Here is a 27,387-nt window from a genome sequence, read left to right on the forward strand (position 1 = left end):
CTAGACATCACTAGGAGTGGAAACCCTGGTGGACTGGCCATGGGATCCTTCCTGCCTGATGTTTCTAGCGCCAGCTCCGGATGCCCCTCCAGCTTGTGCTCTTTCTTCCTCCTCTCTCAAAGCTTCTTCGTAATGTGGTGAGAAGGACCTTGGATCTGTTTCGGTGTACTTGGCAAAATATTCGAGAACTTTCAATTTGCTTATTTCAGCAACAGCTTGGGGACCCCAAAGGAACTCACGTTGTGGAGGATTAGTGTTAGATATTGGGCGGTATTCCAGATATTTTAGATTCACTAGATCTTTCGTAATTAGTTTCCTTGGCTCCCGATAGATGATGTGTTTTTTTCCAGGGTACACTCGCATTATACTCAGGAATGCCCACAACTCTTCCTCCGTGGCCCGATTGCCATTCAAGAATATCATGGCCAGGATATTCATTAAGAGACTAGTCTTGGGGAAACCTGTGCCAGAATTCACCCTCCCATTGTTGGGTAGTTTCAGTTTGCTGACAAGTTCGTAGGAGCGTCTATTTGAGTCCATTTCCTTTAAGTCAAGCCCAAACAGAATCTCCACCCTCCAAGAGGCTTTCTCAAGGATCTCGGCAAATTGGTCGTGGTGAATTTCACTGACAATCATTAACATGTCTTCTTCAAAAATTGGCTTCTTCAGTTTATATCTGCTGAGAAGAAACCTCTCTAACACACTCACCTCAGCAGCTAGAGGATCACTGCATGAGTGGTCAGGACACAAGACCTCAGTGGGATGGGAATCTTCCTCATCTTGGCTGTCCTCAGATCTTGTGTGAAAAGCACCTGAAAAGATAATGGTGGTCACTGGGGCTCTCAGAGACACCTGGGAAATGCCAGTTGTATCAGTAGCTGATAAACTCTGAGGATTTTCATTCACAATAGAAGACTAGGAGGACGGGGGGGGGGGGGTCGTCTTCCACTGTGACAGCTACCTTAAATATGCCAGGACTCCCCACTTCATCATGGGCCTATTGATGATTTTGATGATGATTTTTACTCCTACCTTGCTGAAGCATGATGACTATGGTCAGCAACAACGGTCAGGAGAGTTAACACGAAGTCAGTTGGTAGGGCACCTGGAAGAGGTAGTTAGAAAGAGTGTGTGCACCTTTGGCATAGAAATATCATCTTGATTGTAAGTAAGGATACATTTACAGTTTCTCTCAAAGGTACTGCTCTAAATACCCACAGGGCTCCTGTTCTATTTAGTTTCTGCCTTGGGGAGCCTTTAGGGTACCTCTGGCCAGTCTTATCTCAGGCATACTGAGGCAGCAGCAGGGGGTGGACAGTTTTTTATTTTTATTTTGAGGAATCCTTTATTTTACATTCAAGAACATCACCTGGTGCCTGACTAGGCTGTAATGCAGTGGATAGAGCTTAGAACTGGGAAGTGAAGGACCCAGGTTCAAAACCCCGAGGTCGCCAGCTTGAATGTGGGCTCATCTAGTTTGAATAAGGCTCACCAGCTTGAGCCCAAGGTTGCTGCTTTGAACAAGGGGTCACTCGGTCTGCCATAGGCCCCCTGTCAAGGCCCATATGAGAAAGGAATCAATGAACAACTAAGCTTCCATAACAAAGAATTGATGTTTCTCATTTCTCTCCTTTCCTGTCTGTCCTTATCTTTCCTTCTCTCTGTCTCTGTCACTCACACACACACAAAATTATCAACTGGTGGCATATCATGGGGAACACAATAATAAAGTGAAGTGGATCCTCAAATTATCACCTCTGCACAGTAACCTCCAGTGGGTATTTTCTGGTCTGCTTTCTTTGAGGTCCTCAGTCATCACTATGGTTCCTTATTTGGCTTCATATAAGGCCTTGCGTTCCTACCTCTTTGGCTGAATGAAAACTCAAGGTAAAGATTTCACATTTCAAAGCCCAAATAAAAACATGTGTAGAGGTAGCTTCAGCTCAATGCTCAATAACCCTGTCTCGGGTCTTCAAGGACTAACACATGGACTTAGTCAGATTCTTTGTCATCATTCTTTTTAGGGGTGGACTGTCCCTCAGTCTTTGCTTCAACCCACCTCTGTCATGGTATATAACTTCCCCTTGATATTTAGACCTACTCCTCACAATAAGGCCAACAGCTACTTGAGAAGCTAGAAGGAAGTAATGATCTCCTCTGACCATACCTGTCCTTGATTTCTTGAAGTTGAGCAAGAAATGTGTATTCACTCCTGTGTGACATTTTGTTCCCTAGGTCTTTGTAGAATTCACTGAAGCTTTTAGAAAGCTTAGAAACCTACTACTATTGGCCTCAGGTCATAGTCTTAGATTAATCCTCAGACTAAATCCCTTGACTTCATGTGACATCACAAAAGGCAGTGAGTATGTCACATCATGTAAACAGTTCTTAGGTATCCCGGGGAAACCAGCAAGGGCAGAGTACTCTTTGATCCTATCAGATCCTGTTGCACACCCAGTATCCTAACCCTTACTCCTGGAATGGCCTGAAAAACCTTTTCTGCTTCCTGAGGACCCTATCTTGCAACCCAAAACCTCATATCTCTGACACCAATCCAATAGCATTGTTCTGACTGCCCTGCCCAAGGCATCTCAAAGTGAATGGCTTGGGCAGTCTCAGTGTCACCTCACGGACTTAGGGTCTATGTCATTCTCAGCTCACATTTAGGATTCTGCCCTTGTTTCCTGACAGGGACTTGGAATGTCTCCCTGTACTCTCCTAGTTCTTACAGTCAGAGATCACAGCCCTCACTGAGGAGCCAGAGAGGGAAAGTCAGGGAATGAGGCTCTCTTGACTCTGCCCTTCCGGGGATGACATTAGAATCCAGCTCCTTGGGGCCTCTGAGTTCAGGGTAGGGCTGTGCCCTCAGTTCACACTCAGGATGCTTACCCTGATTCCTGGGAGGCTTCTGGGACTACTTTCTCTTTCAACTTAAGGTTGCTAATGTAGACCAACTCTCTCATGTCCCTGAAAGCCCTAAATGTAACTGAGGGAATGTTCAATCTGACAGCCCTTCCTTGCCCTTCATGATAGAAGAGGAGACACAAGCCAAGCTCCTTGAGGCTCCTCTTACTATATGATATTGCTCTATTCAATGTTTTCCATTAGTGTCTTGCTCTTGACTCTTATATTTTCTTTCTTTTTTTTTCCTGAAGCTGGAAACGGGGAGAGACAGTCAGACAGACTCCCGCATGTGCCCGACCAGGATCCACCCGGCACGCCCACCAGGGGCGACGCTCTGCCCATCAGGGGGCGATGCTCTGCCCCTCCGGGGCGTCGCTCTGCCACAACCAGAGCCACTCTAGCGCCTGGGGCAGAGGCCAAGGAGCCATCCCCAGCGCCCAGGCCATCTTTGCTCCAATGGAGCCTCGGCTGCGGGAGGGGAAGAGAGAGATAGAGAGGAAGGAGGGGGTGGGGGTGGAGAAGCAAATGGGCGCTTCTCCTATGTGCCCTGGCCGGGAATCGAACCTAGGTCCCCCGCATGCCAGGCCGATGCTCTACCGCTGAGCCAACCGGCCAGGGCCTTATATTTTCTTTGAAAGGTTTTTTGGGGAATGCCATATCCTTGATAACTCACCAGGAGTCTCTTTATTGCCAAAGAGCAGGGAATGAGTGGGGTTAGGAGTAATATGAAGTGGGAAACTGCAGCCAAGTTAGAGGGCCCAGGAATGGTGATGTTCTATCAGAGTAAACACTGACCTCTTCCTTCTCTTCACTAACTATGCTTACCTTCTTGCTTACTTTGCATCTAGTAGATTTTCTTTTTATAGGGAAGGGCCAGAGGCAGATAATATTGTGAGCTCCTGATATTCCCATATTTACTGACATTACTTTTATAAATTATGTTGTGACTTAATAGCACTTTTTCTTTCTTTATTCATACATCATGTTTTGATATTTTTATTTTTTATTCTTGGTCTATGTACACCAAATCAAAATTATAATTATGAAGTCTTGCTTTTTGACACCTGAAATGCATTTTGCAGCATGGAGCCAAAAAATTAATTAAGTGACACAAATGGGATGTACCTCAGAATTGGAAGAGTCTTTCGGTATGGCTAATGACAGGGGTTAGAGAGGTTATACAGTTTTCTGGGATTGGAGAGTGCTTCTGTTCACAATCATCAGGATAACTATAGCCCCCACAACGTGATGCTGCTTTGAATTGAACACTTCCAACCTCTTAGATGCCACAAGTATGATGTAAGATGGTGATCCGCCAAAGGGCGCCCAGAACTGACATCTCCCTGAGCCCTCTCTGTCCTGGACGTTAAAGGTCTGCAGTTCCATGAGAGACGTCACTGGGTTCCAGGTAGTTACTGAGAGCCCTCTTTCCTGCTGACCATTGACTTAAACTTCACTTCCCTGTTCAGGGTGGATGGTCCTTCATTCCTCACTCAGTTTCCCTGCTGAGCACTGCTAGGACCAGAGTGTCTTATCTGCCTTGTTGGAGGCCTATTTCACACTAAGCTCAGCCACCTAAGACCCTGAGGAGGAACTGATTTGGCCTCATCTGACTGTTCTTGCCTGGCTTCTGCCAAATGCTGAAACAACCAAGTGGAGGCGTCTTGTGAAAGTGCCCACAGGGTCACACTCTAATATTGATTGATTCTCAAATGTGTATGTAAGAACCTTCCTTCTGCTGAGTTATGACCACAATGTTCAAGTGAAAACTTACCTTCTCTGTGATCCCCGAGCAAAGAACAGAGGGTTCCTCTGCCTGACAAAAATGTCTGGGCTTCCTTGAGTGGCAGAACTTAGGGAATTTAAGGTACCCATATATGATGCAGTTAAAGGTTCACTCAATGGTTATGCTTCCCATCCTGAATCTTTTCATGATTGAAACATCCTTCCTCTGCTGGCCTGCTGCCAGCCCCTTGGACCAAGGTCCCCTTGACCCTGATTCTCCAGAGAACAAAGATGAAATCACCTGGATCTTTAGACCTGTCCAGACCTTGCAGTGGAAATTTTCTGACCTATAGTCTTTGAGGACCTTGGCTTCACATAAGGACTTGTGTCTTTATGTGAAGATTTAAACTAAGGATTGTACATACCATAAATCACATAAAAATAAATGTTGTGGTAGGTTAGCTTCATAAGTCTTGGGTATTCAAGGGTTGAAACCAGGAGTCTGACCAGATTCTTTTTCATCCCTTCTATTTAGGAGTGGACTGTCCCTCAGTCATTGCTTTAGCCAAAACATATCATGGTTTATAATGCCCTTGATCTTTAGACATATCCTTTATACTAAGGCCAGCAAAACTTTGGATCCCTAGAAGGAAGTGAGGATGTTTTCCTCTGATCACACCTGTGTGTGATTTCCTTTTTTTTTTTTTTTTTTTTTGTATTTTTCTGAAGCTGGAAACGGGGAGAGACAGTCAGACAGATTCCCACATGCGCCCGACCGGGATCCACCCGGCACACCCACCAGGGGGCGACGCTCTGCCCACCAGGGGGCGGTGCTCTGCCCCTCTGGGGTGTCGCTCTGCCATGACCAGAGCCACTCTAGCACCTGGGGCAGAGGCCAAGGAGCCATCCCCAGCGCCCGGGCCATCCCTGCTCCAATGGAGCCTCGGCTGCGGGAGGGGAAGAGAGAGACAGAGAGGAAGGAGGGGGGCGTGGAGAAGCAAATGGGCGCCTCTCTTATGTGCCCTGGCCGGGAATCGAACCCGGGTCCCCCACACGCCAGGCCGACGCTCTACCGCTGAGCCAACCGGTCAGGGCCTGTGTGTGATTTCTTGAAGCTGATTAAGGCATGACTTTGATAGTGTATTTAGTGTTTGGAGTAGTGATACCCTCGGTCTTTGTAATATTCACCTTGGCCTCTCGAAAGCTTAGAAACCTCCTACTTACAGCCTCAGGTCAAACCCTTAGAAAATGTCACCTACCCCATTGTGACAACATAAAAGAGAGTATTTCAGATTATGTCAACAATTCCCAGGTATCCAAGAAGAACCAGCAAAGAGTGGGTATTTTGTGGTCCCTTCAGGTCTGAAACTGGAGTGTTTCCTTATTCCATACTCAGGGTGCTCACCATGACTCCTGGAAGGGTTTGGAAGACTTTTTTGCTTATCTCAGTCCTCTCCCCTGCAACCTAGGACCTCACATCTCTGACACCTTTCTTACAGAGTTGCTCTGACTGTCCTACTTAAGGCACCCCTAGATGGATGGCTTGGGCAGACTCTGTGCCACCTCAGGGCTCTAGAGTCTGTGCCACCCTCAGCTCCCACTTAGGATTCTGCCCTTGTTTCCCAGCAGGGCTCTGGAATGTCTCCTTTTACTCCCCTCATCATAGATACAGACCACAACCTTCACTTACCGAGGTGCCAGAGAGGGAAAGTCAGGGAATGACTTCTATGTAGTGGTATAAACCAGCTGGCACAGTGGTTCTTTTTTATCCAAACCTCCCTATTTTTTTTCATTTAATCACCACCGTAAATAGACCCATCCATTCAGGTTTACAAAATACACTCTCATTTCTTAATTAAAATATAGTTTTCATGGAGGCAGCTCTGGCTCTCCCAGCCCATGAAGAGAGACTATTCCATGGCTTCCTGGCATCTCAGTTCAAGGGAGTATCACCCTCATCTCTCAGAAATACTTTGGCCACCCTATGCAAAAAACACGTATTTTGTGCTAACAGTCATTTGCCCTGGGACAAGTGCACAGGACCCCTTCAGGTCTGGCCCAGGGGGCCATTTTTCTTTAGTTTTCCCACACCCCAAAGCAAAAATTAAGATCTGTTTTTGCATTCTAGCCTAGCCTCTCAACTCTGAGAGTTTGGCCTCTACACACCACTCCCAAAGTTTTCCTGTCTATCATGCACCCTAGTTTAAAATTACTTGTCCCCCACATTCAGGGCCTGGCAGTATCCCATTGCCCGACACTGCTTTGATTACATCATGGGAAATACATTGCTTTCATCTATAACTTCCTTTTCCACACATTTTTTTAAATTAAAATTGTTGTTTACTTATTTCTTACGAAGCATGCTATCATTTTTCTTATTATCTGATCTTTGCTGTGGCGAGGCTAAATTCCATTGGCAATGGCTCTCCGTCTTCCTTCTCTCACCATCTCCAGTACTATTAGAGGCCTTGCAAAGAGCAGATGGCCAATTAACCATAGAGGGGAAAAAATACAGACATGAGAAATAAATCAAATTTAATACAATTTTATTTCTCATAGAATTTGAAGGAGCTAGGAAAATACATGTATATGTTACTTAATTTTACAAGAAATGAACAAAGATAAGTAAGATTTAATGAAAAACTACTTATGTTGAACTTTTTGTTTTCCCTAATAGTTTTATAAGATTTTTTTTTTTTTTTTTTTACATTTCCACAACAACTCTTATTCTTATGACAGGTGACTTTGCTGTATAGCAAATAAAGAATATATTGAAGGCTTTTCAATTGGTTTTAAAAAACGAAAACTCTTCATCAATAACCACACCAGTAATAAAAGTGACGTCTATAACATTAATAAATTTATATTCTGAAGCAAATAAACCTTCAATTAGAGGGAAGAACATTTGAAAATATATAGAGACCTAAAAAGTACACATCTACAGAAGGAAAGGAAGCAAAAGGATAAAAACTTGGTTTCATGCAGAGCCCACTACACTCTTCTACTTAGAAGGCTGACTGCTGTCTTCAAACTAAGGGGAAAAGCCAGCACAGGACCTCACTAGATGGGGGAGTAGCTGCGGGGCTTGGAACAGGAAGGTACAGTGGCTTTGGGAATATCGGCCGCCATGGCTAAGGCTCTAAAGCATGCTCTGTCTTCCTCATCTCTCAAAGCTTGGTCATACAGCTCTGGGAAGGCACTGGGGATCGCACCATTGAACTTGGCCACAGCCTCCAGCACTTTCATCTTGCCGATCTCAGCATGGGCTCTGGGGCCCCACAGGAACTCGTAGCGTGGAGGATCACTGTTGGGCACCTGGCAGTACTCCAGGTACATCTGCTGCACCATATCCTCGGTGATGAGCTTCCTGGGGTCCCCAAAAATGATGTGTTTTTTTTCAGGACGGATCCCCACAACACTGAGGAATTCCCAGATATGCTGCTCTGCGGCACGGTTGCCATTCATGAAGATGACACCCAGGAGCATCTTCAGGAGACCGGTCATGGACTCTTCACTCTCCAGATATCCCTCATCTGGTAGGCCCAGGTTGTTGACAACGGCATAGCTGTGTTTTCTGTGGTCATCTTTCTTCAGCTCGAGGCCATAGATCAGCTCCATGCGTTCGGAGGCTCTGCGGAAGATCTCTGGGAAGTGCTCCTTGTACTTCCTTTTGACCACCCTCTCCATCGCTGCCTGTATGATGGGCTCCTTCATTTTGACCTTCTCCAGTAGGAAACGCACCAACTTGTTCACACTGCTGGCTAGAGGATCTCTGAGAGCCCTCCGAAAGGAGGATGTTGCCATGAAGGTGCTCGCACTTCCCTCCGTTTGGCTCTTGGCACCTTCATCAGACTTTGGGCATGAGACACCTGTCTCAGGAATGCTAGTGGCTGCGGCTTCCTGAGGCTCCTTGGATGGGCCAGGAGGAGGAGAGCCCTGGGGTGATCCCACAGAAAGAGTAGAAGAGATGGACTCTTCAACCTCTGCTACTGTATCCTGACCATCTGTGAGACTCTGTGTCTCAGTTTTGGCCTGCTGACGTTTGTCACGGGCACGGCCCTTACTCTTCTTACCACGAGGCATGACGATGCTGGTCAGGTACAGCAGGCAGCAGTTTGGACAGGAGAGAAGGCAATGCCGGCACCTGCAGGAGGGAGAATGAGATGGTGTGTGTCCTTCAGCAGGGACATTCCACCTTACTTTATTTTTTTTAATCTTTTTTTAAAAATATTTTATTTATTGATTTTTAGAGAGAGGGGAGAGAGAAAGAGAGAGAGAGAGAGAGAAAGGGGAGGAGCAGGAAGCATCAACTCCCATATGTGCCTTGACCAGGCAAGCCCAGGGTTTCGAACCAGCAACCTCAGTGTTCCAGGTCGACGCCTTATCCCACTGCACCACCACAGGTCAGGCCCCACCTTACTTTAGATTAAAACCACTTCTTCATGGGCTGAGGGCACTGATCTAGGAACCAACAAGGCTGCTGTTCAGATCAGGCTGTCTCCAGTCAACACTGCGGAGGAAGGTAGAGTGAGCCTTAGGCCAGAGCCATAGAATCCTACCTAGGGGTTACCTTGGCATCTGCAGGGGCTTGTGAGGTAATCTGTGCCCTGGGTTTGGGGAGTGCTCTCAGGTCACGTTCAGCACCATCAAGTTAATTATTGGCCAGACCGGGACCCTCATCCACGCTGCTGCTCTGAATAGAACACTTCCAACCTCTGAGATGGCACAAGAATGAGGTGAGATGGTCTGGCAGGGAGCACCCATAACTTACATGTCCCTAAGCCCTCCCTGTCCTGGACTTTAGGGTTCTCAGAACCCCTATCTGGGTTCCAGGTAGGGGCTGAGGGCCCTCTTTCCTGCTGACTGTTGACCTTCACCTTCCTGTTTAGGGTGGGTGGTCCCTCAGGCCTCACCCAGTTTCCCTGCTGGGCATTGCTAGGTCCAGGGTCTCCTGTCTGTCTCTGTTTGAAGCCTCTCTCACACTAAGGTCAGCTCCCACTCAAGACCCTGAGCAGAATTGAGTTTGGACTTATCTGGCTGCATTTGCCTGGCTTTTGCCAAATGAGTGAAGCACCAATCAAATGGAGGCCCCTTGTGAAAGCTGCCACAGGGATACACTCCAGTGTTGGACTTCAGCTGATTCAAGCCGGTTTGGCAGATCCAATACCTCGTTTTTTGTTTAGTTCAGCGAACTGGTTGTTAAAATGGCACTTGTAGTCAGGGTTCTCTTTAAGGTGGGAGCCTGAGCAGCCGCCTAATGTGGTAATCACAAATTTACATTCCTTACTCTATTTTAACGTTCATCTGCACAACAGTGTATTCTAAGCGCCCATAGTTATTTCATTCCATCCACAGGTAAAAAAATTGGAAGTGAGAATGCACATCAATAAGCAATATGGTAACATCTTTAAGAATTTTATTAGTTTTTTTGTCAGGTATTATTTAATATTTTTTCATTAATATTTTAAAACTCTTTATTATAACATAATCCAGTTTTGCATATCTCTTTTATTATTATTATTTAAGTATTAAATGCATTAAATAATAAACTATTTTTCAGTATATCACTTTTTTATACTTAAAATGGCAATTAGGTAACAGAACCGGCTGTCAAATTATTTGACTCCCACCACTATTGCAGTCTAATCCTGACTGACCCTCAAATGTGTTTTTAGGAATCTTCCCTCTGCTGAGCTGTGACCACACCGTTCAGGTGAACACCTTCCCTTCTCTGATCCCCGAGGAAGCAACTGAGGGGCTTCTGCCTGACAAAGGCTGAGCCTCCCTGAATGGCGGTACTCAGGGATTCTGAAGTGTCCCGTGGTGTGACGTCACTGGTCCCCGCAACCATCGAGCTCCTCACCCTGAATCTCCCCATGTCCTGGGCATCCTCCGTCTGCTGACTGCTGCCAGCCCCTTAGACCCAGGCCCCCGCCTCCCTGACCCTCCCGAGAACAAATGTTGAAACCGCCAGGATTTAGCCCTGCCCACCCCCTCCCAGGCCGATGTCCGAGGCGGCACTGCGTGGCTCCGTTCTGGGATGTTGGACGCCATCTTTCCTCACGAGGGTCACCGTTTTCCCTGTAGGGGGCCTGGGGTTTCTCTGCCAGTCTGACCTGAGCCAGAGTCCAGCACCCAGAGGACAGGCCTTTACTTGCTGAGACCACTCCCCATCCCCACCCGCGCCCCTGGGAGGCAAAGGGACTTTGGGCCTAGCAGGCATGATGGGGCCTCCTGGGCAGAGGGCAGGGGCGAGGGCGTGGCAGGCCTGTGTGACGGGTCTCCCTTCAGGAGAATAGGAGATTGGGGTTGTCTGGGGCTCAACTCGCTCTTTTCTCAGGATATTTGGCACCTTGAGACTGACAGATATGGACTCCTGTGTCCACTCACCCTGGGCAGCAACTTTCAGGTTAGCCCTCACCCACCACAGTGCAGTTTGGAAGAAGCTAGACTGGGCCACTTCCGGTCATGCGCTTTGGGCACCTGGAAATGAGGCTGCACTGGTGGGGGGGAGGGGCGTCCACAGACCTTGCACATACGGGCCTTTCACGGGCTCTTAGGAGGTGCAAGACCTTCTCTCCCTGCTGCACTGAGTTCACTGGCCTCAGACCAAAGCTTTCATTTCCCTCAGAACCCTAGTAGGAAGTGTTGGGGGCCTGAACTTAGCAGCCATGCTTGGGCCTCCCAATACCGACAGTAATGGGTGTTCCCCTCAATCCCTCTCAGTGTCTTCACTTGGTTCCCTGTAGGTGCTGATCTTCCTGCTCTATGCTGACCTGAGGACCTCCCCTCACATCAAAGATCTCAGCTCCCCAAGACCCTTGATCTGTGTGCAGGTGCATCTCACCTGGCCACACCTGCCTGAGGGCTCCTTGAGATATTTGCAGGGCCTGAGAATCCAGGGGTGCCAGTGTCCTGGGGTAGGCACCTTGTTTTGAATTCCAGCCTGGAATTTCTCCCATTCCAATCTTAAAGCCTTCCTTTCCTGACCACGCCCCTCAAGAACCCCCTGAGTAATTTGGTGTGTTCCTTAGCCTTAACCTGACAGCTCTGCCTTAGACCTCTATTGAATGAAATCAATATCATTGCTCAGTATTTCTGGAATGAATTTCTATTCTTATGTGCAATACTGTTACTTGTTATTCTATTTTATTGTTTTGAGTTTTTGACAAAAAGTGTGTATATAGAGTATCAAATGTGATGTTCTGATACATGCATACATTGTGAAATGATTAGTATAATCAAATAATTTAACAGATACCTCCCATATTTACCATTTCTTTGTTTATTGTAAGATATATTTGTCATTTCAACAACATGGATGACCCTAGAATGATATATTAAGTTAAATAAACCAAACATAGGGTATGAATTTCACATAATCTCTTAAATATGGAATCTGAAAAAGAAATAGTCAAACAGAGTTGAATATTGGTTCCAGAGACTCGGGTCGAAGGAAAATGGGAGATGTTGATCAAAGTGTACAAACTTTCAGTTACAATATGAATAACTTCTATAATCCTACTGCACAGCATAATAGTAGGTACGAATAATGTATTTTATACTTGAAATTTGCAAAGACAGTAGTAGTTCCAGCTATTCTGTTTTCATTCACGCCCTATATTTTATAAAATGACTATTAAAGAAACCCAGTTCTACCCAATAAAAAATGTTTTAGGTGTTTATTAGGATAATCTTTGGATTTTTACTACCTCAGGAGGCCCAAACTTTGTCACTGTCCTATTACCCATGGTCCTGGCACATGGGACCTGAGGTGCTGCCTCAGGGTCCCTCAGTGAAGTAGTAAAAATTCATTGTTCCAGAGCACACTGGAAAAATCAAAGGTGGAACTTTAAAAGCTTTACTCTAGCCAATCCTTTCTTCTACAGACCTGTCTCAACTTTAGAGCATGCCCCCAACTGTTCCCAAACAAGTACTAGTTCAATACAGACACAGTACAGGAGCTTTTCATTAATTTTTTACTATTGTTGCTGATTTTTTATTTTTTTATTTCTTCTATAGTTTTTTCACCATGGATGATTTTGAGCAGAGTAAATAGTTGCCTACGTTTGGTTGTCATCTTGGAAACTATGGGTAAGGCACTAAATCTGTAAATAATTTCAGAATTGACACCTTTACAATTTTGTTTTCCTGAAAAAACATATATACTTCTTTATTTGGAACTTTTTTCCCTCTAAGTATATCAGTAAATTTTTTTTTATAATTTTATTTTTTTAATGGGGTGACATCAATAAATCAGGATACATATATTCAAAGATCAACAAGTCCAGGTTATTTTGTCTTTCAATTATGTTGCATACCCATCACCCAAAGTCAGATTGTCCTCTGTCATCTTCTATCTAGTTTTCTTTGTGCCCCTCCCCCTTCCCCTTTCCCTCTCCCTTTCCCCCCTCCCCCCCCCCCGTAACCACCACACTCTTATCAATGTGTCTTAGTTTCACTTTTATGTCCCACCTACGTATGGAATAATGCAGTTCCTGTTTTTTTCTGATTTACTTATTTCACTTCGTATAATGTTATCTTTCAGAGCTTTGTTAGGTTTCGTTGTAGGTACATTTTAGATCTTGTTGCAGTTTTGACTTGTATATTGTCCATTATATGTTCTAGTTAGTTATTGGCTATGTATGACCAACACATACATTTGATTTTGCTGCAGTGATTTCCTATATGCCAGTTTTTTGATGTTTCTTATATATTTGAATCTTGTATTTGCCTATTACTTTAGATATTTTATTTATAGGATCATGTTGCTACTATTATTGTCTGTTTCTTTTCATTATTCATACCTCTTATTTATTTTATTATTCTTCTGCACGGCTGTGTCCTGCTATATATTCATATCCAGGTTTGTGGTACCATATTTCTGTGTGTTTATTGGGAATCGTTCTAATATGTCACATTTATGTATATTTGCTGATGATTTTACAATATGAAAATTCCATTCTTAAAAGTTTGCTAAAATTAAAAAAAAGTTTGCTAAAAGTTATTACCATGATTTTGTGTTGAAATTTATGAAAAGATTTTTTTTATATTCTTGTACATGATCAAATGATTTTTCTCTATCTGTTAGTGTAGAGAATCCTGATTTATTTTTTCTAATGTGATAGCATCTTTGTAGACTTTTGATATAATCTATTCTTTATTAATTCATCATTATATTGCATATGTCATGAAGATATTTGTCTTCATATGAGTGAACTTGGCTCACATGTTCTTTTTTGTGTTTTATATAATATATAATAATATATTTATACAGTAGTATATATATTATTTTAATTCATATTTATTTTTAATTTTATTTTTTAATTAAAGCTGACATTAAATATTATTTTGTATTAGTTTCAAGTGTTCTTTTGTTTCCGTAGGGTATTCTTTTTTAGTCTTTGTATCAAGGATAACTAGCTCATTAGAATGGATGAGTCATTTCCCATCTTTTTGCGGTTTGAAAGAATTTATTTAAAATTTTGATCTGTTTCTCCTTTACCTCCAAACTTATCTGGTCTGGGAACATTCTGAGGGTGCTTTGGATTTCAACTACAATTTAATTTGTATTGTTACATTAAATTTTCTATGTCTATGTGGACTTATTTAATCATTTATATTTTGCTAGAAATATCCACTTCAGTTGGAATTTTAAATTTAAAAGTGTGCTATTTATAATAAAATCATGTTATCATTGAAATGTTCAAACATATATAGCAGTTCGTAGAATAATGAACCCAATATAACTGGCACTTAGCATCATTAATCCTCAATAGTAATAGGAAGAAACTTGAACTGATGAAAGCTTATATATTTATTTGTGGTTGGTTGGTAATAGTACTTCAGAGGTGACACTGTGTACTTCCATTAGGAGATACATGATGCCTGCTATCTTCTTTGTGATGATGTTGGAAGTCATTAAGGGTTATTGCCCTTATCCATTAATCCATTAAGGAGCTGCAGAATGGTAATTTTATCGCTCCTTTGTGTTTATTAACTAAAATAATTCTCTAGGTTGGATCTTTTCCTTATCCAACATTTATTATCCTGATGCAATGGTAAAGTATTTATAATATTCTCTTGTAGCCTTTAAATCTCTTATGCAGGTATGTTTCATAGAATTTTCCTTAACTAATGTCACTTATTTCTGCTTATTTTTTTTTTGTAGTTGGTAATACCTAAAGTAAGTGTTATAGAAATGTTTTGAAAAACTGGTTTTCATTAGTGGGCTCTACTGTGTTCTAATTCATCATTTCTAAATTTGTTTTCATTATTTTTTACCTTGCAATTATTTAGGTGTAATATGCTATTGTTTCTGAAGCTCTTGAATCAGTTATGTTTAAAATACTTTTCTGTGCCTGAGCAGGTGGTGACACAGTGAATAGAGCATTGGCCTGGGATACAGAGGACCCAGGTTCGAAACCTCAAGGTCACCGGCTTGAGTGCAGGCTCATTCAGCTTCAGCACAGGTTCACCAGCTTAAGTGAGGGGTCGCCACTTGAGCATGGAATCATAGACATTACCCCATGGTCACTGGCATGAGTCCAAAGGTCACTGGCTTGAAGCCCAAGGTTGCTGGCTTGAACAAGGGGTACTGGCTCTGTAATAACAAACAGTATCAACATGAAATTAATGAAATACAACTTGTAAATTACAATACAAAGTATCTGGTGTCTACTATTTATAGGTACATATAAAATATATAATAAAAATTAAATATATAGCTATAGCGTAGAGAAATTAATGAAAACCCAAGTGAATAGAGAATCATCATATGTTCATGGAGAGGAGTTCTCAATATTATAAACATATTAATTCTTCCCAAATTTAATTTACACTATATGCTATACCCAATTCTTCCCAAAGAAAATTAACAGGATTTGTGTATGAAACTTGAAAAGTTGATTCTTTCTTTATTCTTTTATTTAGAAAATTAACCTAGCCTGACCAGGCATTGGTGCAGTGGATAGAGCGTCGGACTGGGATGCGGACAACCCAGGTTCGAGACCCCAAAGTCACCAGCTTGAGCACGGGCTCATCTGGTTTGAGCAAAAGCTCGCCAGCTTGGACCCAAGGTTGCTGGCTTGAGCAAGGGGTTACTTGGTCTGCTGAAGGCCCGCGGTCAAGGCACATATGAGAAAGCAATCAATAAACAACTAAGGCAGGGATCCCCAAACTACGGCCCGGGGGCCGCATGCGGCCCCCTGAGGCCATTTATCTGGCCCCTGCCGCATTTCTGGAAGGGGCACCTCTTTCATTCGTGGTCAGTGAGAGGAGCATAATTGCCATTGAAATACTGGTCAGTTTGTTGATTTAAATTTACTTGTTCTTTATTTTAAATATTGTGTTTGTTTCTGTTTTATTTTTTTACTTTAAAATAAGATATGTGCAGTGTGCATAAGGATTTGTTCATAGTTTTTTTATAGTTGGGCCCTCCAACGATCTGAGGGACAGCGAACTGGCCCCCTGTGTAAAAAGTTTGGGGACCCCTGAACTAAGGTGTCACAATGCACAACGAAAAACTAATGATTGATGCTCCTTATCTCTCTGTTCCTGCCTGTCTGTCCCTGTCTATCCTTCTCTCTGACTCATTCTCTGTCTCTGAAAAAAAAAAAGAAAAAAGAAAGTTAACCTTAACAGGGTGACATTGATCAATAAGAGTACATAGGTTCAGGTGAACATTCTATAACATTTGGACTGTTGATTATGTTGTATACCCATCGCCCTAAATCAAATCCTTTTCTGTCACCTTATGACAAGCTAATTCTAACCTTTAATTTTACTTGCAAATGTCAGTGTAAAGTCAGTGTATCCTTGGTAAAGAAAAAAAATGAGGACTTACTCCATTATATATTAACATTTATCATTTTAAAAAGTATAGTAATTAAAAATTTGTGGTATTTGCTGATATAAACAAATAGATTGATAGAACTAAATAAGTATCCCCAAACACCCACTTAAACATGGACATATTTGTTTGGCTATATAAAAGGGAGAGATACCTTTCTGTCTTTGCAGTCTTTTTAGCAGATTGCCTGTGATAGGTGTCACATTTTGGTTTAATACTTATTAAATAATTAAACTGTTTCCTTTCTTTCTTTCTTATATTTTGCAAAGAGGCATTTCTAAGTTGGCAAAGGAGTTTATTTCTAATTAGTTACCCCCAAGAAATCTGGTGATGAGTACAAGACACCTGGAAGCTCCTAAATCAAGTTTATGAACAAGCAGAAGTTCTGTGGACACACAAAAGTCAGCTAAGAGCCCTTAAATTCCCTTTTGGGATAAATGTCAGAAGAAACAACTTCTTTAAATTCAAGATTTTACTATTAAGTAAGCATGGTAATATAGACTCTAAAATCCCATCAGGATCACAGGTAGCTTTGATGGTGGAAATACACGAGAAACCGGTAACGTTGCCTGCAGTTCTTTCCCTTTAACAGGCATTATCCCTCTGTCACATTAGGAATGGTATACCTATAAGAATCTAGTCTTGCAGTGGCCCGAGGACACTTCCTTTAAATTGGGAAAATAAGCTTTTGCAGAGATTCTCAGAAAGACCTCATCTTAACCAAATAAATTATTGGTATTAATATTTAGCCTGACCTGTGGTGGTGCAGTGGATAAAGTGTCGACCTGGAATGCTGAGGTCACCAGTTTGAAACCCTAGGCTTGCCTGGTCAAGGCACATATGGGAGTTGATGCTTCCTGCTCCTCCCCCCTTCTCTCACTCTTACACACATTCTCACTCTCTCTGTTTCTGTCTCTCCTCTCTGAAATGAATAAATAAAATAAAAAATAATAAAAAATTTAAAATATTATTAGTATTTATAGGATTAATACCATTTCTACAGAAAAGTGAAATATGAGTTGGCTGGCCAGAAGAAAAATATTGGAAAAAAAGGAGGGGAAATGAGAGAATTAAAAGACACATTCTCAGAGAATCTCCTTCCCTGTGGGCCCAGCCCTCTCTGTTCTTCCCCTCTTTTCTCCTTATCTTTTCCAACATCAAATCAATTTCTGGAGAGGGGAGGGCAATGATATTTTGGATATGCGATTCCCTTTATTACAGGATTTCCCTGCACGGGGGGACTAAGGCATAACTATGTTAACTGCTAATAAATTAACCTGCCCAGAAGGACATGAGTTTGCATACCTCATGCCCTAGACCAGGCAAGGCTAACAGTTTTTGCCCCCGGGCCAGATTAGAAAAAAAACTTTTTTCACAGGCTGGACGAAATTAAAATTTAAAAATGTTAAACACAAAAACGATTCATTTAAGTAAACAAAATTTTATTATGTAATTTGTTTATGAATAAATGTAAGTGAGTGAAAAAATTTTAATATAGAATATTACTTTAATAAAAATATAATTACATACCATATAAGTATCCAAACTGTATCACAATCAATCGAAATAATATTTAATTAATAGAATGAGCTTGAAGGGGTTATACTGCAAATAAAACAATTATTTCGTTTTACAAACAGCCTCTGTCCTTTAGCACCTTTTCAGTAATCAACTGCAGCTATTGTCTATGCTACAATGTCACTTGATTCAGCACACTTGATCACAAAAATAATGAATTGTTTGACCTTGGGTGCGCACTGGCAAATTCCACCTAAAAGAATGTGGGTTTCCCGAATAGCCAAAGCAATCCTAAAGAAAAAGAATGAAGCTGGGGCATTACAATACCTGACTTCAAACTATATTATAGGGCCACGACAATCAAAACAGCATGGTATTGGCAGAAAAATAGACACTCAGACCAATGGAACAGAATAGAAAGTCCAGAAATAAAACCACATATATATGATCAAATAATTTTTGATAAAGGGGCCAGCAACACACAATGGAGAAAAGAAAGCCTCTTCAATAAATGTTGGGAAAACTGGAAAGCCACATGCAAAATAATGAAACTGGACTACAGTTCGTCTCTTTGTACTAAAATTAATTCAAAATGGATCAAAGACCTAAATATAAGACCTGAAACAATAAAGTACATAGAAGAAGACATAGGTTCTAAATTCATGAACCTTGGTTTTAAAGAGCATTTTATGAATTTGACTCCAAAGGCAAGGGAAGTAAAGGCAAAAATAAATGAATGGGACTACATCAGACTAAGAAGTTTTTGCTCAGCAAGAGAAACTGACAACAAAATAAACAGACAGCCAACTAAATGGGAAATGATATTTTCAAACAACAGCTCAGATAAGGGCCTAATATCCAAAATATACAAAGAACTCATAAAACTCAACAACAAACAAACAAACAATCCAATAAAAAAATGGGAAGAGGACATGAACAGACACTTCTCCCAGGAAGAAATACAAATGGCCAACAGTTATATGAAAAGATGCTCATCTTCATTAGTTATTAGAGAAATGCAAATAAAAACTGCAATGAGATACCACCTCACACCTGTTAGATTAGCTGTTTTTTATTACAAGACAGGTAATAGCAAATGTTGGAGAGGCTGTGGAGAAAAAGGAACCCTCATTCACTGTTGGTGGGAATGTTCAACCATTATGGAAGAAAGTATGATTGTTCCTCAAAAAACTTAAAATAGAACTACCATATGACCCAGCAATCCCTCTACTGGGTATATACGCCCAAAACTCAGAGATATTGATACGTAAAGACACATGCAGCCCCATGTTCATTGCAGCATTGTTCACAGTGGCCAAGACATGGAAACAACCAAAAAGCCCTTCCATAGATGACTGGATAAAGATGTGGCACATATACACTATGGAATACTACTCAGCCATAAGAAATGATGACATCAGATCATTTACAACAAAATGGTGCGATCTTGATAACATTATACGGAGTGAAATAAGTAAATCAGAAAAAACCAAGAACTACATTATTCCATACGTAGGTGGGACATAAAAATGAGACTAAGAGACAGGGACAGGAGTGTGGTGGTTATGGGGGGGAGAGGGAAGGAGAGGGGGAGAGGGAGGGGGGCACAAAGAAAACTAGATAGAAGGTGACGGAGGATAATCTGACTTTGGGTGATGGGTATGCAATGCAATTGAATGACAAGATAACCTGGACATGTTTTCTTTGAACATATGTACCTTGATTTATTGATGTCACCCCATTAAAATTAATACAAATAAAATAAATAAAAAATATTTTTAAAAAGTTTAGAAAATGATGAGGCTCTCTTAATAAACATAATTTCAACTTTGGGAAACCATAGCATATTAAATGAGATGGAGGATGTCGTTTTATTTCTTCTGTTGTCCAGGGATTATGCAAATGTTTGCAGATTCCTGTAAACTATCATACAATCTATCCTCCTCAGTGCTCTGGACAAATAGAGCAGATGAATGAAACACTTAAAAAATAATTACTTTCAGTGATGGGCACACAACACAATCAACAGTTCAAATACTATAGAGATGTGTACCTGAAACCTATGTATTCTTGTTAATCAATGTCACCCCATTAAATTTAATAATTTCTAAATTTAAAAAATAATAATAATTAGCTAAACTTGAGTAATTTACTGGATTAAAATGGCCCTACTAGGTTAGAATTTTACCATCAACCTTGCTTAAAGTTAAAGAAATTAAAGTCATCCCTTTAAGCCAGATTGGTATCACTGTCTTTGAATTTATGCTTGGCAGATCTATGAATCTGTGTCTGAGACCATGTTCCATGCCCATTTTAACTGATTCATCTCATAATCATTTTAATGTTTATAAGTAACTCTATTTTTCCTAGAAACCTTGAGACAAAGTCAAAAGGACTTGAAAGAACCGTCTGGAAGAACTATGTCACCCTAATCAACTGGGAGATTTCATTTACATCAAAGTATTCTAGAGAAAAGACAGGTTGTGCCCACACTGGAGAGACATTTTTTAAGTGCTACTGGTCAGTCATATGACTATCAATGTGAAGGAAAAACCCAGATGGATTCACGCTTCCTTTGTGAAACCAGCCATTCAGGAAGAGAGAGACTGATTCCCCTTGAGGATTTGAAAATCAACTTTTCCAGAGTAACTGAAATTGATACTGACTTCAGCTGAAAGGAGGTTATTCTAGCCAATTTACTATTCTAATAGACTTCTTTGCTGTTCTGTTCATAGTAGTGGCTATTTCAAATACTTTAAGAATCATGTTTTACTAGAAACAAACAAACAAGTTACTCATTAAAATTTGATTTGGTCTGTTTAATGCTGGGAGAAAAAAAAATAATAATAATGACAAAAATCCCACAAAGCTCTCAGAGGCACTCACTTGTACAGACCCAGCGCAATTAGCTATAAATCAGCTCCAAGATATAAATACTTCTGGGACTATTCTTATTCAAGAGGAAAAAGCAGGTATTAGGATTATGACTATCCTGAAAGAGAAAAAAAAAGGTACATAAATTACCTAATTAATACTCAAATAAATATGATTTCATGGAGAGAGACTTTAGAGGACAGGTCTAGTGTCACTACATTAACCTCGGGAGGCAAGTTCTCTCCAATCCCAATATATATAGATAAATAAAGGTCGTCTGTTATTCATGGAGGTTTAATTGACTACTATACTAATATAACTATTGATTTGGACCAGTGTCAAATGTTCATAACTTGGGTTTGTCCTCAAGGTTTCAAACAATTAGAGCCATGTACATTTAACACTGGAAGTTCAAACTCTACTCTTAAACAGGTTCCTCATATTAAATAATAGCCAAGGGTGTCTTTGTGTTTTAAATCAGGGAAAAATTATCTGGGGAGATGGAACAATTACTAAGGGGCCATCATGTCAGTGTTATGTTACTTATGTGATTGAGGGAAACTCAGGAGAAATTTATTGGACCTTGAAAGAAAAACTCTTAATTAAAAGTTTAGAATATCAGGCTCTAGAGTTAAGCTCCCACTTAGGCTTGGGTTGGGCAATATTTTATATGGAACTAGTAAATAATACTCTGATAGTTAATCATTTGAAAGCTTGAGCAGTAAAACATCACAACAGTTTGTAAAATTAATGTAAGATGATGGAGAATTTTTGCCCATTACTAATTAAGAAACTGCTTTAACTGTTCACCATGGGTATGATATATTTCAAGATTTTTCTCCCAAGGCAAATAATGTACTGAATTTTTCAATCCATCCTACTTTAATCCTATAATTCTATTGCTTTGAAATTTATTATAGACTTGTTAGACACTTAGATGACTGCAATTTGCCCAAAGAAAGGTAGAAATGATAGTGAAAAAATTTAAAACTGTAGTGTTACTATTTTGTAAGAACAGAAGGGTATTGTAAGGATAAATAAATACAAATAAAAAATAAAAAAAAATTAATTCTTCTGATGCCAGCAAAAAAAGTAGTAAGACTTCCAGCACTCACCGACCTTTATTGGAACATTTAGTTTAGAACACTTATAAATATATAACCTTTCTCTTTTAAAAGTTAAAGTAATTTCTTGCGAATTTTACAATCTAAGAATGTTTTTCTATTGGATAAAGCCTAACACAGAGGGCCACCCCAATTACCAGGTTCATTGAGGAAGAAATATATATGTATGACAAATGGTGACATCAGTCCTCTTACTTGAAGACTTGTGATCTTTTATCTTGAGAACCTATATGTAATGCGTTGTACTTGCTTGACTATATAAAAGGGTGAGTTTTTTTTGTTACCTCTTTAGTTGTTTGCCTGTAGTGCACATCATATTCCAGTTTAATGCTTATTCAATAATAAAACTTTTTTCTTTCCTTTATGATCATGTTGAATTTTGCCTGAATCCTGTGATCTTGGAAAAAGTGACTGTTAAGAAACCACCCAGGCCTGACCTGTGGTGGTGCAGTGGATAAAGCATCGACCTGGAAATGCTGAGGTTGTTGGTTCGAAACCCTGGGCTTGCCTGGTCAAGGCACATATGGGAGTTGATGCTTCCAGCTCCTCCCCCCTGTCTCTCTCTTCTCTCTCTCTCTCTCCCTCTTTCCCTCTCTCTCTCCTCTCTAAAATGAATAAATAAAATAAAATTAAATTAAAAAAATTAATTTCTTAAAAAAAAAAAAAAAGAAACCTCCCAGTTTTGTGTTCCAGAAAAAAAAAAGCTTAGTGCAAAGAATCACTCTTCACAATATAACTTAGGTAAGACTCAGGGATGCTTCGTTTACCTACAATAAGGCCAGACGCAGATCCGCAAAAATCCCATTCTTTGCCTCATAAATGATGAGCAGAATTGTATGTCCCTGCTGACCAATTGAAAAAAAAATGCATATTAGCTAAACTTTGGATAAGCTCTTCTCCTTCAAACCCCTAAACTTTGGCCTACTCTGACATAAGTCAGCATATATGTTGAGAATACAGTGGCCTTAGGGTAGCATACTCTCTGATTTATTGTCAGTCACACCGTCCTTACCATCCCACTTTATCACACACCTGATTTTTTCTAGCCTTGTTGACTCTTCTCTACAAAAGAACAGCTCTTTTCCCCTGATGATTGAAATCTCTGCAGATCTTATGGTCACAGTTTCTCTCCATTAAAATAGTTCCATTTCCTCTATTTCAAAAGTCCCTTTCCATCTCTGCAATGATTCTTTTCGAAGCAAGTTTTCCCCTTACTGTGGCAAAGGTCCATAATTTATTGTAGCTTATTGCTTTCACACAGGAAATAATTCAAATGCAAACCACCACAGAGTTTAAAACTAAAGAGAGTTTACTAGTGAAACAGTGAAACTGAAAGTGGCTATTCCACAGTCAGAGGAGCCCCTCCTTAGTGGGAATGACTTTTCTTTTGAAGCTCATTTAATCGAGGGGTAGGGCATTCAGTAAGAATGAAGAATATTCAGGATTTTTCTGGAAAAGGGGTAGAGACTTTTGGGAAAGGTCCTGTAAGGTATTTTCCGCTGAGGAAGAAAGAAGGACGAAGTCACCAAGTGTGGACAAGCAAAAGATTTATTTGGAGCTCTCCCGGGTGAGGTTCACTGGTCCCCAAGACAGGGGCCAGGGAAATCCTGCGGCTTCTCCCGCCTGGGGGTAATTTATAGCTTTGGTAGGGTGGTGGTGGGTTGATAGGTCGTGGCGAAATTTCATTGGCTGACAGACAGTTGTCTTTTCACAAAATGCTCCTGGGCCGTTTCTTTTGGTGGTCATGGGCATGGGTGGTTCCTCATGTGACCTTCCCCCATTGCCAACCGACCTCACAGGCCTCATCAACCATTTTGCCTTTTCATATGGACTTCCATTTCTGATCATGGTGGTGTGAAGTGTTTATGGTTATTTATATGATAATATATCACAGTGAGCATATAATGCAGTTAGTCACCAATTTGCATCAAGCTGGCCTTCTGCTGATTTTAAGCCATAAATTTGTTGGGGGTTGGTCTTACTACCCCCATGATAGTCCTTATCAATTACAGCTGTTTCCTCACATACCCAATCTAACAATAAATCTCTATTTGCATACCGGCGAAACAAAAAGACAAGGCATCTGTCCTAACATCCAATGAACAACGGTGAGATAGGGATAGGATAGCACTACAGATTATCTGGTTTAGAAATAAGCAAATGGGAGATACAAGAGTCATTTAACAATAGCAGCTTTGAAATGCCAATGGGCAAATAAATATAGTCAGTTCCTTGACTAGATTTCAAAGTCAGAATAATTCCTCTAGCTATCACTTTCATCTTGTGGGTTCTTGTTTCCACCTTCTGAGCCATCCTTCCTCTTTTTATGGATGATAGCATTTGCAGTTGGGAATTTAAAATAATTATCTTGCTAATTGTGATTGAATGCACTGGGACAGGTACTTATAACACCTATTTTGCCTCCCCCAGTGGAAAGTTTCCCTAATCCAAACTTCAAGAGTAAGTGCTAAGAGCCACTGTGCATTGTCAGCTTTAGTCTCTCAATTCTGAGATACCATCTGCAAGTGTCCCACAGCCTTGCTGCACCGACCACATAGCCCCAATTAAAACTTCCATTCCAACGAATAACTGCAGTATCCCAAATGTCCAAATGAATTTGCCTCAGGGCATTTACATTTAAAGGCTCCCGCCTGGGCTCCCACTGCTCCATTCCTTTTTAATTGGCCTAGGCAACCATATTTCAGAACTTCCAACTGCTCCTAGGCACAAATCCCTAGCATCCCCAGGATATCAAAGTGTTTTCCAAAGAGCACATGTTCAATTAATGGTTAGAAATGAAATAAGCCAATGAACATGCTAATTAATTTGTTTTAATTTATCCTACTCCTTGGATAAATTAAGGAAATTCATATTTGCATCTTTTAATTTTACAATATGATGGGCTGTAACTATTAATTAGGAAGGCCATGAGTCGATCATCTTTCACATACCTATTTTTTATGCCCCATGATTTTAGTACTGAGTTCTTTTATATTTCCAAAGACATACCTGCTCAATGCCATGATATCTTGTTCCAGAAGACAAAATGAGATGATAGATTTCCCAATTTGATATTCAAATTACATAGTTCCTACTTTTAAATCTAATACTGAGAAAGGAAATCTCCCTTGAGATAAGAGGCTTCAACAATATTTTATAAGTTAGGCCAAGCATTCAGAGAGAGTTTGTAAATATGATTTTATAGTTATGTGTAATTTACACCAGCTCAAGATGGCCGATCGCATTCCTGCTTACGAAGGACTGTTATATTGTAAATGAAGAGGTTTTCATACTTAGAAGGTTTTGAATAGAAGGAAGAAGGAGACTTGGACCCCGTCCCTTCTCCACACCTGGGTGAAAGAAGGTAAAAAAGCCAGGAATGTAGGAAGGGGAAGGGAGATTTGAGTAGCCCTTTCCTCTCCCCTTTCCTTCTCCTTAATGGCGATTTACAAATGATTATCCTCTGGCATCCTGTAAGCCCCCTCCCATCCTGAAATCATGTGACTGACGAATATACCTTAAGACAAAGGAATCACGAGACTCATGAATGTGAATTTATGTTCTGTAAAGGGTATAAAAGATGTAAGAAATCTAATTTTGGGGAGCACATGTCTTTGAAGCTATAGCCCCACATGCTTTGCTGGCTTTTATTAATAAATTCTCTTTTTCCCCTTATAGTTATCTGAGTGTCAATCCTTTGAGATTTGCTCTCCTGCAACAATACAGAGTAATGAATGTATAACAAAAGTGTTGATTTATAAACTTATATTCTGAAGCTATTTAAAAGGGACAACAATTTACCATATTCTTATAGAGTTAAATATAATATATACTTACCATATAATGGGCCGATGCTACCATATGGTAGAACAGGCACTTTCTGAGAATATACCCTAGACATCTGAAAATATACGTTCACACAAAACACCATATACAAATGTACATAAGAACTTTACTTATAATACCCCCAAACTGGAGATACCACAAGTCTCCTTCAACTTGAATGAATAGAGAAACAAACTACTATACATCCATGCAAGGGAATACTACTCAGAAGTCAAGAGGATAAACTACTCACAATGTGAATTGGACCTCAAGTACCTCAAGTGCATTATGCTAAGTAAAAAAGCCTATCCCATAAAGTCATATAATTTTAAACTGCATTTATAAGACATTTTGAAATTGAAAAGAGTTATACTAGTGAAGAATAGGATAGTGGTGGCCAGGAATTACATTTGATGTGATTACAAAAAAGGAGTGGTAGGGAGTTTCTTTTGGGTTTTGGAAAAGTTCTGAGCCTTATTCTGGTAATGGCTGCACAAATTTATTCATGTGGCAAAAGTGTATTTAGTGATATACTGAAGGAAACAAAATAACAAAAAGCACTGATTGAATGTTTGTTTGAATCTGATTGTAATTTAATACTATTATACCAATTTCAGTTTCTGAGTTTGATAAATGTACTATCACAATGTTAACATTTCTTTGAAGCTGGTTGTAAAAATCACAGGAAATCTCTAATACTTTTTATGATTTCTATTCAAGTATAAAATAATTTCCAACTAAAGGATTTTAAATAAACAAGGAAGCTGCAACTTCTTGTACAATTATTAGTGTCCAGTTCTTCTTTACTTATAGGACAGAACTTCTGAATTCTATTGAAATTTACTTGGCCACTTGATGATAATATGCTTCTGATAGACACAGTGATTTCAAATAAAATGCAGATCAATGCAAACGTGATGGGATATGAAACTTTTGCCTGTTAATGTGGAAAGATAGGTAAGGAATAATTATCAGGTTATGACTGGTGGAAAAGATAAAGCAGCAATCAAAAATAAAAAGGAAAAATCTGCTAAGGGAAAATATACCAAGTTTTATGGTATAGACTAGTGGTTGCCAGAGATTATATTTGATGAGATTATACAGGCAAATAAAGCATATTTCTTGTCTCCTTTGCTGTATTTCAGTCTGACTCATTTGCCACTTAAGCAATGTATGTAACCATAGAAACACAAATCATCTCAACATTATACAGTAACCTCCTACAGTGAATAGTAATTTACATTGTAGTACTGATCATATGATAACCTTGAGATTGGCTTTCAGAATTTTTTAAGTCCATCTAGTCTAGATTATTACCTGGATAAGAGATAATATATTAAAATTATTATAAAAAGATAGATAATAATATAATAAAAATAATAATGATAATTCTGGATTCCACGGTCAATTGAATAAGAAACAGCCATCTCCATGGGTTCTCCATCCACTCCGCAAATGTTTGCATTTTGAGTCACCTTACTGTTCCAGGATATATCTTCTGGCAACATCGGCCACCAAACAGCCACAGGACACTGGCATCTGACGTGCCAAGAACTCAGGAACCAT

The 27,387-nt window shown here is 40.3% G+C and overlaps 1 protein-coding gene across 1 annotated transcript; it reads right to left on the bottom strand.

Moving 5' to 3' along the window:
* On the bottom strand, positions 1-27,387 carry LOC136317853 (melanoma-associated antigen B4-like). The gene is made up of 5 exons (XM_066250563.1): positions 27,302-27,387; positions 25,252-25,346; positions 10,746-10,914; positions 7,732-8,773; positions 1-915 (listed from the first exon to the last, which is right to left on the bottom strand). The coding sequence occupies exons 1-5, from the start codon at positions 27,385-27,387 to the stop codon at positions 1-3; spliced, it is 2,307 nt and encodes a 768-aa protein (XP_066106660.1).

The sequence above is a fragment of the Saccopteryx bilineata genome, chromosome X (assembly GCF_036850765.1).
Source record: "Saccopteryx bilineata isolate mSacBil1 chromosome X, mSacBil1_pri_phased_curated, whole genome shotgun sequence".
Taxonomy (NCBI): domain Eukaryota; kingdom Metazoa; phylum Chordata; class Mammalia; order Chiroptera; family Emballonuridae; genus Saccopteryx; species Saccopteryx bilineata.